The sequence below is a fragment of the Botryllus schlosseri genome, chromosome 6 (assembly GCF_051294905.1).
Source record: "Botryllus schlosseri isolate E-star chromosome 6, Bs_hap1, whole genome shotgun sequence".
In the NCBI taxonomy this organism is placed as follows: Eukaryota; Metazoa; Chordata; class Ascidiacea; order Stolidobranchia; family Styelidae; genus Botryllus; species Botryllus schlosseri.
In genome coordinates this window covers 2720725-2736345 of record NC_137241.1, presented here as the reverse complement: position 1 = coordinate 2736345, position 15621 = coordinate 2720725, and the positions used below count along the sequence as shown (strand labels likewise).

General features: G+C 41.5%; 2 protein-coding genes across 2 annotated transcripts in view; both read left to right on the top strand.

Annotated features, from left to right (window-relative positions):
* LOC145440953 (uncharacterized) overlaps nt 1-6688 on the top strand; it is an 87109-nt gene extending 80421 nt beyond the window's left edge. Inside the window, exon 3 of the mRNA XM_080318744.1 lies at nt 5729-6688. Coding sequence (XP_080174870.1) covers nt 5729-6176 — 448 coding nt within the window. The 3' untranslated portion in view covers nt 6177-6688. The remainder of the gene's footprint in view (nt 1-5728) is intronic.
* A 2564-nt stretch (nt 6689-9252) lies between these two features.
* LOC145440956 (uncharacterized) lies at nt 9253-14865 on the top strand. Its single transcript, XM_080318751.1, has 2 exons — nt 9253-9408; nt 13552-14865. The coding sequence occupies exons 1-2, from the start codon at nt 9398-9400 to the stop codon at nt 13961-13963; spliced, it is 423 nt and encodes a 140-aa protein (XP_080174877.1). The 5' UTR covers nt 9253-9397; the 3' UTR covers nt 13964-14865.
* Nucleotides 14866-15621: the final 756 nt, after the last annotated feature.

Here is a 15621-nt window from a genome sequence, read left to right as displayed (position 1 = left end):
CAATGTATTGATATCTTGGTGAATGTGGGGTACCGGGCTTATCGAACGTCTCGAAATTCCTATCAAGGATTGCGTCATAGTGTCCTATATGGAGTAGACACAAGCAAATCTCATGGCTCAGTGAAATTGGTATTCGGCACACATTTTTCATTTGGTCAAAGGCAATTTGACGGTACACATGCTTTTATACTTCAACATGTGCAAGGGCGTAGCCAGAAAAAATATTTGGGGGGGGGGGCGAAAAATTCGATGAAGTAAATGACCCCCCCCCCCACTTAAAGATAAGGAAAAAATAGGTAAAATCGATGGACTTGGGCGCTTATTGGATGATTAACACAACATCTGGGGCGGTCGTTATATATATTCCACTCACAGACGGATGGGATCAGATGATGATTGTGGAAAACCAGGACGACAACACTTTCGCGCCAAGCGCGAAAATTTTTCATGTTTAGTGAATGAAATTGGTTCATTATATTGGTATTTGCATATTGCAAATACGTTTTCCTTATCAGATTTACCGGCAGGGCTGATAGAAGTGGTGTCATCAAACATTCAGCGGGCAATTAATCATACATCTTGAGCAATATGTTCATACCACACGGCAAGACTATTTAGAGTTTCTAGAGCAGGGTGGCCAAAGGGCCACATGAGACTTACGAACCATTGCGCGGGCCACTTGAATGGTGATGACCTTTTTTAGTCTTCCGATAGGAGCGTAACGGATAATAGGTAACGTTGAAAACAATACTTATATTATACGCATCAAAATCAATAACAATTATGACATGAAGACTTGGTGTCGATCCCCGACCTAGCCGCGCGAAATATTGTACATTATATAGTCATATACGACGATCTGCGAAAATGTGGCTGGCCCCTGGCTACGCCAATGCGTCGTAACTCGGAACTGATATTTTAGTCGGCAAAATCCCAAATTTCGCGGTCAGGCTAATCAAATTTTGGTTATTCGGTTTTGGTGATATATTTTTTGATAATATTACAAATTTCGAGAATGAACCCGCGGGCCTCTCAAAACCTTCTCGCGGGCCATGGGTTGGCCGCCCCTGTTCTATAGAGGGTGGACGCCGGACGGGACACTTGTCATTTATTGCTGTTACTTCATGACTTGCGTAGAATGCTGTCACCACTCAAGAGATCGAGCACACCCAAGGTCGTAGCCAGAAAAACAATTTATTTGCATTTTGTTTGGGGGGGGGGGGTTATGACTTTAGGGGATCTCTCCCGTGGGAACATCTCGCAGAACCGCACATCCTGCCATAGGCAATTTCATCACTACCCTTTATACATACGATTCTTAGACGCACACACACACATACTCTATGGAAGCTTCCAGTTGCCAACTATAGCCTGTGTTAGGCGGTCGTTGCACGGACGAGCCCGAATCGCTGACATAAAGTGATGAACAATCAGTGTGAATTTCGGCCCTAGTCGCGCGGAGCATAAATGTTTTGTGAAAAAATGAAAGAATTTGATCAATAATATTGGTCCGTCTGTATGAGCAAGTGGTGTCCATTCTTATTACTCCGTTGAAGCACGGTTTGGGCGTAACCTCTGGTAGAGATTGACGCTACTTTAAAGATTGAAATCGCTGATACATACCAGACCAAATTAAAAAACTCCTTTGATCAGACTCGTTCAATTTCAAATTAGCAATTTTTAACGGGAGGTGGTGATATTTTCCTGTGCCAGTTGCGTTTATGTTGGAGGGGTCTGATTGCAGGGGCAGGATCATTAGGTGCCAGCCATTTAAGCACCCGAAAATCTATATCAAAGGCTTCGGAATACATGGATCGGTTTTATGGTCGTCAATCATTTTGGGAGCGCACTTTGCGGAGTCGCATGTAGCCTACTTTAAATATCTTCGTGTGTCCCAGAACGGAAGTTGCCGGAGCTAACAGTCCCCAACCCCCATACTGAACTGACACTCCTACAGATTCAATCAACCCAACGACCTCAGGCTACTCTAGTGCATCTACTGGTACGGTTGTATTCTCATAATTGAGAATGCAGCTAAATTCAATAATGGGTATTTGCGGAATAATTTTTTTTCGTAATACCGATAATAAAATAAAGACATGAACGGACACTAAATCGCGCGAAGCGCGAAGAAAATTTTTAGGTTGCATCCATTTGCCCCAAAATACTCTAATATCTATTGATTTTACGAAAATTTTCAAAAAATTTGGGGGGGGGGGGCGACCGCCCCTTTCGCCCCCCCTGGCTACGCCAGTGCATGTATGTTATCCAGACAAAAGAACTCAAAGTATATGATACTGGGAATTGAAAGTGAAATATAAATGCTACTTATATAGGCGGAAAATGTATTTCATGTCTTTAGTCCAGAACGTTTCAAAGGTGGTATGCCACAACAGCTCTGAAACTAAAAAAAAGTCAGAGTCCACTTTTCGAGATTAGGACACGTCACAGATAAGCTAGATTACTATATGATAAGTAAATGCTAGATTGCGAAACATCAGTTTCAAACGTTATGATGAGCCATATATACTGTGATGAGCTATTTCATATGGGCGAAGGACGACAATGTGGTGTGAACGGAACCACGTCAACCCGCTACCTAAATTATATTCACCGCTACTGTCGTGAAATTATACTAGTTACTCCACTGCACACGAAGCGCAACGGAAATTCTGGGCTTTACTCAACATTTATGAAAATTAAATGCTGATACTCCGTGAAAACAGCCCCGATTTTCCTTAGGCTATCTTCCTGATTGGTGGATTAAACTACTTCTACTTGACAAACTGAAAATAACGAAAGTAAGTAAGTAGATTACAAAATATTACAAAGTAGAAGTAGAAGTAGCGAAAATCAGATTTACTTGAGTAAGTACCAGAATTATAGAGGAAAACTACTTGAGTTCTTCGAAAAAGTAGAAGTACTTCGTTACTGACCACCTCTGGTATTGAAACAGACTAGAATATTGCCTGCTGTCAGAGTGTCAATAGAGTATGTGACGTTGCGAGTACTTACTTAATATATTCTAGAAGCTACTTCTGGATCATTGGTAGGAGCTCTGTGCATTAATATCAGATGCCAATTAAACATTTTGCACATCGGCTATCGGGCAGATATTCCAGAAATCCAGATATCGCGCAAGTTGGGTTTGCTATCTATGCTTTGTGCCAGCGAAAGGCCATAAAGGGGACGAAACAAGGCAATACAACATACGCTCATGCATCTATCATTTTGTGGACAAGTGTCTGTGGTGATCCTCAGTCTAAATCCAAGAAATCTGACTGAAGTGGCATGGGCAATTCTTTTGATTTTTTATAATTGTATTATTCATTTTTCACATTATATTCATCATTTACAATGCTGAATCGCGGAATTAATTCATTCATGCTGTTTATCTAGAATCCACCACGCCATCTAATCCGCGTAAGTGGTATATTGCAAAATCCTACAAGTCGGCAGATACGCAATCATAATAGAGAATATCAGGCAGTTGTACAATGACTAATGTCGCTGTAATGCTATGAATACCGAAAACAACAACTTTTATATCAATGCTGTTTGATAAGATTTTGGCGTGCAGCGTGAATCCATAAAAATGATGAATTGATCCGATCTTCATGCAATTTTGGGTATGGCTATATCTGACTACACCTATTGAAATTTTTTAACCCAGATCTGATCGCTGGTGAACTTACTAAAAAGGGTCATTTCCCGAGATGGTCGGAAAACTGGTTTCTGCGTCTACTTTCCGTTGAGTTGACCTTTTGTTTCCCGTCACGTGGCCGTGTTAATTGAATATATCTAACATTCTAACGTTCTGACATTTTTGCCCCCAGTCGCCCCCTTTGGTATTTTCGCCCCCTTGTTTCTCAAAATCGCCCACTGAGGGGCGATGTCGCGCACGTTGATAACCACTGATCGAAACGAAAAGACTGTATTAACAGTTCACACCGTACACGTGGTACACAAACACAGAATTTATCTCAGATTTTAGAAACCGCAGTCTCGGGTTGTTGGTCGAAAATTTCACCGGACTTGTTAGCCACTGAACAAAATTATATGTTTTCAATTTGGAGCCAATTTGAACCAATCAACATTTCATTCGGCGTTTTTCTTTCTATATTTATGTAAATCAATCACTTGTTTGTTCTCTTGGTTACTTAGCGGAAGAGGCGCTTGTGATTCATTCATGGTTAAAAGCAGTGGTTCTTAACCTTGTCTCAAGCGCCCCCTAGGGGGCGATTTGGATTTTGAAGTTGGCGTAAACGCTTAGGGGGCGAAATGGGGGGGGGGTGGACTCAAGGGGCCAAGAAGGCGGGATGAAGAATAATGACTCAGCAGTAGATGGTGTGGTAAGGACATATGTTTATGCATTAGAACAATATGTATATATATCCCTGAGTTCTCATTGCAAACTAACATTCGACCAAGTCTGTCAAATCACAACGTTTTTCGATGCGCTAATCGCGAAATATCCACCACCATGTTTCAAAGAATTCAGTGGTTTATTGTAATTCATGTAAAATCAATTTGCCGTACTTTTGGATTGCCAAATCCCCGTGATAACACTCCCGTCACGCCAGCTACCGCATGTCGTTTCGACACCATCCCATCTTTTCATTGTATCGCAGATTTGTGGTGTTTTGAAATGATGAAAATATTAATAAACCTATACTTATACTAATAGCTCGGGTTATTTTCCACAAAAAAATTTGAACTAGGTATTTTATCATCCAGCGCAATGCGTGTCGAAATCGAAAAGGCTCTGTAGACTACTATACAACTTTTGAGAGTGATGCCCTTTATGCATTAAAGATGTTTTGAAGCTTCTTGGCCTAAATAATTAACTAAATATAGCCTTCTTGTAATCGAGATCTGCAAAATTAAATCGTCAGAATATTTCTTCGTCGTATCATTAAGAATGATAGGCCTACTGCCTAGTGTTGTTACCCCATTCATGTTAAAGTTATGAGCTTAGTGCAGTACTAAATTTATTTTGAGCAAATCTCTGCCACATTCTCAGTTGATTTACTTATCACACAAAGCAATAAAACAAAACCCTATACAATTTCCTTCCCCTTATTTCCAATCGCAGAGGAGAATTCGGAATGTATACATCGATCTTGAACTAAATGCAAAGAGCGCGTAGGCCTTACCCGATGGTTGTTATAACTATCTTCATTTGATCCCGAAAATAGCACATACAATCATTACAATTAGTCGAGTGGTGTAATAGTGAATTACAACCCGAAATCGAACTTCCCCCACTTGCCCATTGTTTTTACTACATTCCTTAAAATAGGGGGGCGCCAGACCCTGGCAATTTCTGAAAGGGGGCGCTGGAGAAAAAAGGTTAAGAACCACTGCTTTGAAGCATTTTCACACATCCTAAGTTCCCACGTGCTTACCTTCCAACATCCCCACGTGCTTCCGCCCCTCGTTCTCCGTTTGTGCTTATTCTAGATTGTCCGGCATCATTCCAATTCAAACGTTGTGTTTGATTGATACCGCTGTATAATACCAGGGTAAATTCAGTTTTCGTGTACCACATTTTGCGTGTGAACATTACCTCTTTTCGCCACGAGCGTACGCTTGTCACAATTCCGCTTGGTAACTTCTTTAAATCACACACCCGCAGACTAAACTGGTTCATAGGTGTAATACCTTTGCACACCCAAAGATTTACGGAAATATTTCCGCCGTATACTGATTCTTTATCACATTTAAGTTCAGACAGGCCACGCCAAACAAGATTTCCCGAGCATTTTCGCGGTCTGGCAATACGCCGTGGAGTGTTTGGACTCGTGCTGTTCGCTGCCGGAATTTCACTCCTGGTTCTGGCCCTTGTACTTGAGAACTCTGGATTCGTCGTTGCCGCTATATCGTTACTAGCCCTAGGGATTTCGTTCGTGTTTTGGGGTGTGAAAAAATACATGGCGGGCAAGATGGCAGCTCATAATAACACAAACAATGTGATGTCGAATACTGCTACCGCTGGTGAATTTCAGCCGGCTTCCAGTGCGACCGGAGATGCGTACGGATTCCAACAGAAGCAATTGCCTGGCGCGCCGCCACCGTATTCATACAACAACTATACTCCGTGCTACCTCCGCAGACGACATAACTCAGGCTACCTGAACTGCTGTAACGTGCTGACAGTTTTTCTGAATTGTTGACGACCTATCTACTAGAGCCCTGCCGATTATCGGTACGCCGATAATACCGAGTCCATCAGACATTGGAAGTAGTATCGGTATCGGCCATCCGGGGTATGAAAATATCGGCACTAGTTGTAGGTTTTATTGTATCGGCTCAGAAATCCGATATCGCTCAATATCTACTTATCACTAAACAAGATTGTAACAACTCTCGAAATTACAGAATACATAAAGTGATTCTATCATTTATCATTCGCCCTATTCCACGTACTTGGTCACGTACTTCGAAATGCGAATATTTGTCATGAATTGTAAGGTTTGATTATATATCTATGCGTCATCATATTTTCTGTATATGTCATATTTTGACTGCCGTCGCTATTAGTGCGTTGCTGGATTATTGCTTGGTCGCTTCGATTCAATTACTGCTTCTTCAAGAGGTGACTGTGCTCTCGTCTAATAGTATAGATTTGCTACTGCTACTACTCTTTACAGTGTTCGCTTTGATTCTAATACATCGTTGTGCGCGGGTCTTGTCTATGTGAGGAACTGAGAGCGGATAATGGAAGACAAGGCCACAGTGAAACGCCGAAACTTGATGACAAAATACAATCACGCTCTTGGTCAAGTGCGGGGATTTATAACGTATTTTAGTCATCTGCTAAAATAGAATCGTGTGATTTCGGAAGTCCGAACTGATCAGGCTTTTTGAAGATTCGACCGACAGAAATAAATTTGACGCAGATGTGGAATCACACCGTGACACTTTAGACCAGTGGCTCCCAAAATGGACGCCGGCGCCCCCCTTGGTGGGTACGCGATAGTGAAGGGGGCGCCAGCCATGAAATCGGCTATCTGGGGGCGCTGACTATAAAATTGAGCGGTGGGGGGCGCTGAGAGCAAATAGGGGCGGCATAGGTTTAGAAGGCAACTGCTGCGTGGTCTTGAAACGATTGATATATAAAGCAACTAAATACGCAGTAAAAATGCAAAATTGATTCAGTGAAGGAAATTTAGTCTCGTCCGTTTATTTATCCAGCTGTACCGGAAAAGTCCACTGTTGCAGGACAACGTCGATCCTATCCATCAATGGACTAATTTAGCATTCGGCAGAATCCGTAGAAATTGTGGTTCATTGTGTGCTGTGAGAACCACGAAGTATTTGAGAAGTTATTGCTCACTGCAAGGAGTGATGGCCTTTTTTGCGTGATTCTGATCTCTGTTTCAAACGATCGTGGATTTTCCACTTGGCTGCGACCGTGGCCTTCGACACTGCGTTCTGGTTGCGAGAAACGATATCGCTTTTACCTGACGGGTGGATTTTCCAAAATTTGACTGGAATATATCCGTTCTTAGAAATGACGAAACCTGATTAAGGTGAAAATGGCGCTATCCCGATTAAGTGATATGATAAGCCCGTGATATTTCACCGAAATTTCGCGACACGTGAGCTGTTTCAATTCCCCAGCTTGTACGAGCTCGCCGTACAAATTTCGTATAGGACAGTGGTTACTAAAATTTTTAGTCCGTGTCCCCAATCTGAGTTTTAGCGGCATCTCGACATATGACATCAAATCAATTTGTGTAATACCAGTAGTTTTCAAGCTTTTTTAGACACGCCCCCGTTATGATAATGAAAAATTTCTCGCCGCCCCTTATGGTGATGTCAAAAATTATTTAAGAGATAAATCAGAACGTTAGCAATCCCAACGGATAGTTTGATGCCATTGAAGGTTATGGCTATTGATGAGTGACTTCTCAAATATGAAATTCGGACAATAGACAGTGTAAACACCATATGCTGGAGGTATATCGCTAGCAGCGCGAAAAACTTTTCATTTTCAGTTAACTGCGGCTTCGCGCCCCCCAGTTTAAGAATCACTGGACTGTAGTACAAAGGTTTGCCATATTGTTGTAATCACTTTTTGATTTTACTTCTTCATGAGTATCAACAAGGGCTACATAAACCACATCTGCGATATAGTATATCAAAGACAACATTCCGGGACATGCGCTGAATGTGTATATATGCAACAGTATTTGTAAACATGGCTATGAATATATTTCAGGCTGAATCCATCAATGAGATGGATAGTCACACACACGAATTGTGTTGAAAAAGTCCACAGACGAGAAATTGGTATAGGAGAGAGATGGGCAGACCTGCTTCATGCTCGAGCCTCATATCAAAAATCTTAGCTTTGAAAGAGCCACAACACAAAAATTCAAAAACACGAATTTATGACGTCACAGTCAAGGATAGGCTATTGAATCAAGTTTAATATTGTGTGGTGATACGGTGCGTCTCTACCTGGACTGCAGGGTGTTTGAAATCAGGCTGATATGACGTCTTAGCAGTGCGGGGAGTTCCTTCAAGTGCTGATTAGAATTTAAAGAAGATTTCAGCTCGGTAATCTAGACGACATTTTCTTGGCCAAACTCTGCTGTTACTGCTAGCCTTTACAATACGAATGGAAGAGCCGTATTCACCATTGCTTGCCCAGAAATGATTGTGATCTGACTGCCTTATTCAATTATCAAGTTAATTGTTGAATAGCATGACTTATCATTGATTGATGATGATCCATTGCTGCGGGTGTAACGTTTATGTTAACTCGATTCCAGACTTCAATTGCAAGTTTATAACCCGTTAGTGTCACCCTCCTAAATTTTACAAGTTTTACGTAAACCATAAAGAAAGAAACAACACGAAAAAAATACGCATATTGCTGGTACGCGACAAAATGCATCAATTTATAATCAGGTTAAACCACTCCAGCAATATGGCAAAACGCATGTGCATTGTACATTCATTAAAGAGCCGCAATCAAAGGCGGAAATAGCCGCAGTTTGCCCAACTCTGGTATAGGGAATGGTGCCACAACAAATTATGCCCATCCTTTTAAGACTATTACCCAGTCACAGCCGATAGACAGTGTCGAGAGGCCTTCACAACATATTCCCAGCAGCGTCCTATGGTTATGCTTAGCACGCTTTACCGTCTTCATTCTACAGTATATTATTAAGATGTTCAGCTTTAGCTTAAGTCTCCCGATCGCGACAAAGAACAACACCTATCGCATGTTCCATTACAACAAGTCAGTTTGGTACTGAATGTTTCCCTTCATAACAACAATACACCATTCAGGCCTGGCGAGGCTCACAGGTCGAAGTAACTCGAGTATTTCTTGAGATTGGATTCTTATTCTATTAACAGGTTGAGATTAACGCTTTAAGCGATGCGCATGCGGTAAGTTTTGCAGATAGATTGGTGTTAGCTGAAGTTCAGTATATTATGTGGGATTTATTGTACGAATCACTCCGAAACTAAACAGCCTTTTCCGCGTTAAAATATTCAGGTACCAATATGTGAGCCCATGTGGTTTGAGATATCAAACCTATTCGATTCCACGCGCTTGTATGTATTGTATCCAGGACCGTAACTACCGCACCCCCCCCCCATCGAGTGAATTAGCATAAATTATAGAGCATTTTTGGAAAATTTATGCGGCTATTTCAAAAGTTTTTCGCGCAGTCGCGCGCGATTTCAAGCTGCCAAATGTCTTGATTTTTGGGTACTCTTCCCTCAAGAAAAAATACGCAAGATTTTCAGAAATGGGCATGTCGGCATCGGCCATTACCGCGCCACGATTTACCAAGAAATATAAAGTTTTAGGCCATATAACAGGCGACTCCAGGAAGTGTGCCATGCAGAACGATCGGCAGCGAGAAAACCTTGGCCGAAAAGGACCGCCCTTATGCTGACCGAAAACTTCGTTATATATACAAAATACATATAGGTTTAATTGTCCATAGGCGCCTAAATGACTGGCGCCGAATGTTCCTGTCTTGGCAATCTGAACCTCACAAGACAAAAACCATCCCGCAGTGAAAAATTATATGCCAGTGAAGAAATACCAATTTGAAATCGTGTGCGTCTTTTAGTTTAGTAGCCTACGCTTGGGCGATTCTATATATTTTGATATAGCAGACAGGAGGTCACTAAATAACATCATGTTACGGAGTTATACCACAGGGCCCTACAGTTCCAAGACACCTCACTCAACTCTACCGGTAAATCGTATTACGTGAGCAGAGAGGACAAGAAATTGATAGGAATAGATATGCAATTCCCTATCTTATTGACCGATTTTATCATGAATTATCGAAAACTTTTGCGCTTCGCGCTGGCTCACTGAACAGTGCGGCTAATTTGGTGGCAAAAGCAAACAACCTGATTGGGGGTAGGTTTATCACCCTATGGTAGCCCAAGAAGCAAGTTTTTTGGGGGGGCTTAACGAAGTGCTGTTTCGTTCCTGCCAACGGGTATACGCCCGAAGGTGTTTAATTATTATGGAGGGGTCCTACCTTTTCAAACACACCTCACCTGTAAATCTGATTACGTGAGCAGTGAGAGGATAAAAATTGATAGCAATATATGTGCAATTCCCGATCATATTGACCGATTCAATCATGAATTATCGAAAATTTTCGCGCTTGGTGCTGGCTCATCGAACAGTACGGCTAATTTGGTGGCAAAAGCGAACAACGTGATTGGGGGTAGGTTTATTACCCTATGGTAGCCCAAGACCCAAGTTTTTTTGGGGGGGCCTGACGAAGTGCTGTTTTGTTCCGTTTGGGGGGGGGGCTGACGAATTGCTGTTACGGGCCCGATTGTATATACCTACAAGCTGTCGAAATGCAGAGAGCAATATAGGCCAGAGACTTATTACTGCCATGTAGTGTATATCCGCGCATTATGCATCGATGAAAGAGCAAATGGGAAAGATAAAACATATGATGAGGAATTAATTTAACGCCTGGATAGCCTACACTGCGTGTAATTACTAAACCCGATTGCATCATTTATTTTAATTTTATAATTATAATTTGTTTGTCTTCTCGCCATTCAATGTTCGTCTATATATGAACTAAAGCAGTGACTTATTCATATTCAGTGCGACATCCTGGTATCGCACCTTCCCGTAGTAATCTTAGTGTTCACTTGAATACTGTCACGGAAGTAATGTCACGGAATGGTTAATTCCGCTGTCCATACCAAGACCTGTGATATTACGCATCTTGCGTCCTTCTGTGTGATACAACTAGTTTACGACGTTACCCTCGAGATGAATAGATGCTACACAACAGCAGCTTCAATGTGATATCTGAATCACGTGTCTGGTCAAACAAGACTTCGCCGTGCGACAATGTGCTATTGTTCGACGCGGATACGTGGCATTCACGGATTTAGATACCACAACAAAGGCTGTAGCTATAAAACGACTTGAAGAGAGATTAATCCCGTGGTCAATGTTGTTGTTGAAGGTGAACTCCTTAGTACGTAATCAAGATGGATATATTTTCTACGTATGTAAAGAATTCGCAGCTCCTGCGCACTTATCCTGTACCTATTAGTCCGAAGCGGATCGACAAACTCTCTGGTCCTACTACGATCCTGTTCTTTAACGCTCTCATCCGACTCCAGTCTGACTCCTAGGCCATATAACTCAGATAATAATTATCTGCTCACGGAATGGTATTGAATATATTGAAACAATGCAAACAGGACATTAAAAACTCAAAGATCAAGCTTAACCCTTATCTGAAGTAATTATGCCAACTTGGTCTAAGCATGTGGAATATTTCCATGAACGTTTCACTTTTACCAATCGATTCGTGGGTATAAGGGAGTAAGGCTGTCCTATCTTAGAAAAAAGTACCGGCTCCGCCCCATGCTCCGCTCTTGTACCTATCTGCAAGAAACGTATCTCTGCATAACGATTTTAGCACGAAAATCCTTCGATTGCAACACAGAACGCCAAACTCTCACTGATGATTACCTCCACTAAAATTCGTAATATAAGGTCAATTCGTAATAAAGGTCAATTCGTAATATAATCCCGCTCACTAGAGTGCCTGTCTATGTTCTTGTTTTATAAGCGTTGGGGCCCTTAGGTGTGTATGAGGGATTTTTTGCTTCATCAATCACGAAGTACAGGAAGCACTGAAATTTTGGACACAATCATAATAAGACTCGTCAATTTACTGCCTCACTGGCACTCTATGGCACTGGCAAGTGCGCACGTCATGACACCAGCTGTTAAGGTCATATTATAGTAGTGTCCATCGTATTTTTTAAGTAACTGCATGTCACCACAGTTTCAGCGGCTATACAAGAACTTCGCATACGTAAACCCTCGACACTCGCCGGGCTGGTTGAAATATTTAGTCGCGACACTCTTAAAGAATGATTCTGTCCCCTGTATGCTAGAATATGATTTTGCGGGAATATAGATGTTGCTTCTGCAAAGTGATGCTGTTCTGTGCTTCCCAACCTTTTTCAGTTCGCGACCCATTTTGCCAATTTTATTGAGCGACCCACAATGAGGTATGACGAAACGAATAAATACCAAATTAATGAGGAAAGAAACAATACATTGCGAACGCATGTCATTTTCTATCAAATAGAAAGTAGAGCTTGCATATTAGATATTATCAGATCAACATTCAAGCGTAGTCTGGACTTGACTTTCCTACACGGACATATCCAGAAATACCTAAAATCGAGTATACTCGCCCTCTATGTCATATTGAATATAAAACAGTTACATATATGGATGATTTGCGACCCACTGGATAGGAAGGACTGCTGTAGTCCACGTGTAGATAGTGATGCACGTATCGTTGATTATTTCGAATAGCCTGTATGCTTTTAAGGGGAAGTTGGATAAATTCGCGCGGCTGACTTGTAACCACTTCGCTACTCCGTAGCTGCGTTGCTATTGTCGCGAATACATGGTTGAATTGTTCCAGCTTACTTCCACATAGGGCGGATGTAATGGTACTAGGTCACACTGTAACTTTCGTATTTTCTCCGCGACTTCAACTCATTTACTTTACACCCAAGCATAATGAGTAGTCCATGATACAGGATGTTGACTCATATCATTCCCATATTAATTATGGAGTTATCGGTAACGGTGAAGGATTCAAATTTTAACCAAATATCATTTTAGTGATTAGCCAACACTAATATAACACATAAACCCAACAGAATCTGATCTAAACCTAACCCTAGTTGTAACGCGTATCAAGATAACATTACCCACAACGATAATTCAAACTAATCCTAGCAGGAACCCAAACTAGGAAGTTTTGATTACTGACTATTTTGAAGGATTTACTATTTCTACTGTAACGTCAATAAGATTATCGCTGTTCTGAAACTAGTTCTATGTTACCCGGATTAACTTATTGTTTAGATATTTTTTGACGCCTGTGCAATGGTAAAAAGGTTATTAGGGAGGCCCAATGCGATGCATGCGTTTTGAGATAGATAGGCCTACTCAAAAGATCACGGTTATTTACATATACTTCTCATTTTATGCAGAGGAGGCAGAAGCCCGGATCAACTCCGCGCGCAGGCAAAATGTCTGGGATTCTTCGGATTGGTCATGCTGACCTGTGGAGTCTTATGTCTGGCGATCTCTCTCTCACTCGATATTACGGGACTCATCGGCGCGTCTATATCATTGATGGTGCCGGGCGTGATGTTTTTGTTTATCGGTTGGAGATATCACATGATAGCGAAACGCCCGGTGGCGGTGGCGACCACTGTGACTACAATCACCACAGGCGGAGGATTACCGTCAAACTATTCCAATTCAGGAACTGCGTACGGATTCCAACCGCAGATGCCAGCCTCGAATTTTAGTCAGTATTCCAGTCCTCCACCTTCTTACGCGCCGCAAGGAGCCTACTCTTCTGCACCGCCACCCCCAGCATATTATTCTGTGACATGATTTACATATCGTTATCTATATTATCAGTCAAGCCGTTTTCTTGGTATATCGACAACCCCTTGTATAGATATTAATATAATGTTTCGGAAATTATTTAAATTTTAAAATAATATCTGGACCAGATCGTTGATGTACGAAGCATTTTTGTTCAACATTGTTATGCCTTCGCCATATGTAATGATGAGTGTGGTTTTGATGTATTATATTTAAGGATTGGTACAATGATTCGTGTGCTTGAATCTGAATGGAGTGGTAATTCTGATGATTGGAATCGGATGGTGAGAGATGATTTTTTCGGGTGCTGCAAATATGCTCTTCTTTCCATGCACTGAGAGGTAATGTTTTTCGCTGGGGGAGCCTTGAAATTTGGATTTCTGGTATGACAACGTACGAAGCATGCAGTACGAAGTTACGCACCTCAGTGGGAATGTCACGTCTGCGGAGTCGTGATCAACCTACAGAATTGTCACGAAGCTCAATGAAATGCGCAAAGCGAGCAAGAGCGAAAAAGTACCAAATTTTCTTTAATGTAATGTGGAATCGGTATTATATTCTTTGTGGTCGCGTTGAGGGTGCATAAGTGAACTTTTCACGTCTTCACACTGCTATATGACGTCATAAGTAGTGATACCCGAGTACTAATACTCGATTCATAATCGAATCACTAATGTCAATCGGGTTTTGACCATACCTATAATTATATTGGATGAACGAAATATTTGACCTTGGATGGAAACGCTTTCTATTCTCGGGCTTTTACTCGATACTATGTGCTATTATTCTTAAAGTTGATTTAATCACCAAGGCCTGTTGCTCTCACGTTAAGTAGAAATTGTATTCAACAGCATATTTCACTACCTCCATAGCACGCCAATAGATATTAGAGATTGGAGTCTAAGGCGGCATGAGAGTTGCAGTTCTAGATTCAAAGATGGTTTGATTGTCGTGGCATGGTCGTTATGATTATTGCGGTTAAAATGAAAAATTATGAATTCATAGCGAACATATGTATAAATTACCATTAACACATGCAGGAATTCGGTCTTGGATAATCCACTTTTAAACCCGCCTCTTCTGGACACCAGCATAAAAGGGTACCTAATTTATTCGTGATCAAATGATAAAGATATGATTGAGTGATTGGAGGAACGGTTAAAGTGAGCCTACTTATGATGATGCAGTCGTTCTGCAAGCAGTTTTTGTTCCATAAACCGAATCAATGACGACTACAGAATTGACGTAGTAATCCACATGATATCGAGCGACGGCAGAATTATAGAAGAGTGTTTCTTTAACATTTTTTAACACAACGCCCCCTTGGCAAATCATCCAAGTACCAACGCCCCTCTAAAACCCACCAACGACAAAAGTTGCCTTTCTTACGCAAACGACGTTGCCGTTTATGGCCTTTACAGGTGATATAATTCATAGACAGCAAGCTACACGCTAAAGTATAGTTCAAAGCGAACAGCACGGTAGAAATCTCGGGAGAAACAATTTCATAGAAAAAATAATTGAGGCATATTTCCCTTCCAAGGTCATACTTCATTGCGGTGCAGTACGTTATAAAAAATTCATCGTACTCGTCGTACAGGGGTTTATAAATGTGTGTACGACATGCCTCGCTGGCTAAAAGCTCTGTTCTTAAGTATTGATTA